The sequence below is a fragment of the Lycium barbarum genome, chromosome 11, assembly GCF_019175385.1.
Source record: "Lycium barbarum isolate Lr01 chromosome 11, ASM1917538v2, whole genome shotgun sequence".
In the NCBI taxonomy this organism is placed as follows: domain Eukaryota; kingdom Viridiplantae; phylum Streptophyta; class Magnoliopsida; order Solanales; family Solanaceae; genus Lycium; species Lycium barbarum.
The window spans coordinates 27,081,233-27,084,635 of record NC_083347.1 but is presented as its reverse complement, the minus strand read 5'-3'; the positions used below and the strand labels follow the sequence as shown (position 1 = coordinate 27,084,635).

The window sequence follows — 3,403 nt, the reverse complement described above, 5'->3', positions numbered from 1 at the left end:
TTGTTGCTGCTGGTAATTCAGGAAACTCCTCTGGGCAGGTGAGCACAGGACTTCTCATATCTCGTAGATTCCCCTAGTCTGTTGGTACTGCAGCCTGATCGCTTGATGACCCAACTGGCATTGTAATCTGCTGAGTTGGTGCAGGTTGTAGGAGATGTTGTTGCTCCTGTTGGGCCTGCTTGGTCACTTGTATCTCATTCAAGTTTTGGTTCTGTGTATTTGCCTCCTTAAAATGTTGTTGAGGAGCAGGCTGGACTGAGTTGGTGCTGCTTGTTCCTACCTATGGTCCTTGCCTATCCATTTCCCCATCCTTAGCTTTCCACATTTGAGCAAATCTATTTTGTACTGGCACTTTTGTTTGCTCCGGCGCCTTAGCTGGTTACACAGATTGGCCATCATTCGGTTGTTGTATTCTTTTTATTCTTCTTTTTCTTCGAGGTTGTTCATAATGCTGATGGTTATCATGCTGTTTAGGTCTGCATACATGGCCAATTTGGTGACAAGCTTCACAATATTCCGGCTTCCAGTTGTACTCTATACCTTGTTCCAGTTCTCTTCCCTTTGTATCATAAATGGTGACTGTATCAGGTAGCGGCTTAGTAACATTTGCTTGGATCAACATTCTAGCATATGATACTCTGGTCTGTTTAGTTGTACATTCTTCTGCATACAGAGGTATCCCAATGGCACTAGCCAACCTACTCAACGCTGGACAACTCCAAAAGCTCATTAGCAGCTTAGGGAATGTAACCCACAATGGTATCTCTGTCAAGAACTCATCATTGAGGTCAAAATCTGGGGCCCAGGGCTTGATAATCAGAGGTTTATTATTAATAGAATATGGCCCTGAGTATAGGATTTCATTCATCTCATCTTTTGATTGAAACCTAACAATGTAATACCCACCATCATGGTAATAGACTGCTGGTTCACTCACTGATGCCCATGTTTGCCCTATGAATCTCTTCATATAATTGTAGCTTGGAGTCTCCCCTACTACATACACAATTAATACCCTACTCCACTTTTCAATTTCTTGTTCAATTTCAGCTTGCACCATTTTCACCACAACTTTGCCATTTACCATTTCTGGTGGGATAAAGGATAATGCCATGCCATTTTTCGCACTGCGATTGCCAGCAAATTGATTCGTCCATCCTCTTTGTGGGGGTGGTTGCTCCTGCTCTGGTACAGCCGACTTTCCTTGTTTAGTTGTCACATGATTTGTTTCGATTGGGGTTATCTCCGCCCTTGACAGTACTGTAGGTTGTGGAGTCAGCATACCCATTTCTAAGATTCGAGCAGTCCCCTTGGAGGAACTAGCTGCCGTACTGTCTTCAATCATCGTTGGCGTCTTCTACGATTGCCCCTTTTTGCTCGTTGAACTTTGGTCCATTGCCGGGGTAGCAGTTACCACCCGCTTCCCTTGATTCTGGTCTACCGCTTGTGTTATTGGTTCATCAGACCTACCAAACGCCGTGAGAGGCTCTTTCCTTGGTCGTCCCCTTCCTCGTCCCCGCCCTTTGGCCATGGCCGATCTCGGAGGCGCAGGTTATGCTAATATTAATTATTAACATGCAATTTATAATTGTTTCTTAATTTTATAGCAGTACATTTTTATATCTTATACATTAATATTTATATTTTATACTTACATTATTATTTATACATGTATTAGTTAACTATATTCTAGTACAGTCCGTCAGTGTAGAGAAAATCAGAGCAATTAATTTTTAAACGCAGAGAAAAAATTCGATCAAGTCAAGGTCTCGTCACTTTTTTAAAAGTTGACATTTAAGGTGATGGGTTGGGTTCTTGATCTATTGGTTAATACATTTTAAAAGGGGACAAGGGGGTGCATTCTTTTATTTTGGAAAATAGTAGGGGCTATTTTATACTATAAAGAAAAGGGAGGGGTTTTATTCCGCACAATACAAAATTTTCAGATTTGGCCCCTCTCTTCCAACAAAACAAAACCCTAAACACTTCATTTTCTCTCCATCCTTTTTACGCGCCGCCGCCGCCTCTACGCCGGAACTCGGAGCTCCAGCGACACTCCAAAATACCTCCACCACCAGCAGCAACCCGTAAACACCACAGTCTCGCCCCTTCATCTTCCTCACCACACCTCCACCAAACAACCACAACCACCGCACAACCCCCTTTGTCTCTATTTTTGCTGCTCCGGTGAACTGGAGCAGCCGCGAAACAGCCACCACCAACGATGCACTGCCCCTGCTCCTTCCTTTCCTCCTCTCTACATCCCTCTCGTCTTCTCGTTCACCACAACCACGCCGCCCTTCCCCGCCACTTCGCTGCCCCTCCAGCCCCTTTTCCCTCCTCACGCTGTCATCACAGCAACCACACCGCCTTACTCTACTCCCTCCGTCACTGACCAATGCCACCGCGAAATCCAGCCACCAATGACCAAAAACCACCACGTGACCAGAAAAACGCCGTTAATAGGCTACCTCCACATGACCTGCTTCATTTTCGCTCCTCTCTTCCCTTTGTACTTCTATTTTTATTGCTCGTTTTGCAAATGTATTTCTCTTGGATGTGTTGGGACTGGTTATGCACTGTTTGAGTTGTTCCCCCCTTAACTGTACCCGCTGATTATTGTTGTTTTCGGGTTGATTGTGCATCGCTTTACGTTTTCCCGACTGTTCACGACCCTCGTCGTTGGCTCCATCTTTGTTGACCGTTGTTTCCATTATGTGATGTTCTTTGAGTTGTTTCCAACTATTTGCACTGTGTCACTGCTCTTTTGGACTGCTATACGTTATTTTTTGCTAAATAAATATTGGTTTTGTGCTCGGAAAATACTTCTCCGGTAGCCATTGGTACTGTGTTTAATCTTCCTCGGTCGACTCGCTAGGATCGCGCTACTCGAGATTGTTGTTGACACTTTCACCCCTCGTATCATTTTATTTAAACTAATTTGCAAATACTACACCCAAATGGCCGATGAAGAAATTTTCGTCGATTTCTAAGGCCTCCATGTACAAAAGACGGGTTTTTATTTTAAGTTTATTCATTATTTCTTTAATTCATTCGATAGTCATTTATTCTCTTACTAACACTTTTACTAAGTGTTTATACAGGTACTCGGAGATACATCCCGAAGACGACACTCGGAAGGAACCCGAAGACTTCATCGAATCACTGTTTGTATTTACTTTCCGCATTTTTTTTATATAAATGTACAAACATAAACTCATAGTATAGTGGAAACTTTATTTTTGGAATGACGGGTTGATATATTTATTTACTTGTCGCCTTGTTTGTTGAACTTAAAATTGTCATTCGCTTTAGGCAAGATTTTGGCCGTCAATACTTTCATAACTAGATTAAATTGACTTGGTATAAATACTTTGTTAAATTAATTCACACTTTTGGCGTT

General features: G+C 42.6%; 1 protein-coding gene across 1 annotated transcript; it reads right to left on the bottom strand.

The window, feature by feature from the left end:
- Positions 1-379: 379 nt before the first annotated feature.
- LOC132619624 (uncharacterized) lies at positions 380-1,345 on the bottom strand. Its single transcript, XM_060334471.1, has one exon. The coding sequence runs from the start codon at positions 1,343-1,345 to the stop codon at positions 380-382; it is 966 nt and encodes a 321-aa protein (XP_060190454.1).
- Positions 1,346-3,403: the final 2,058 nt, after the last annotated feature.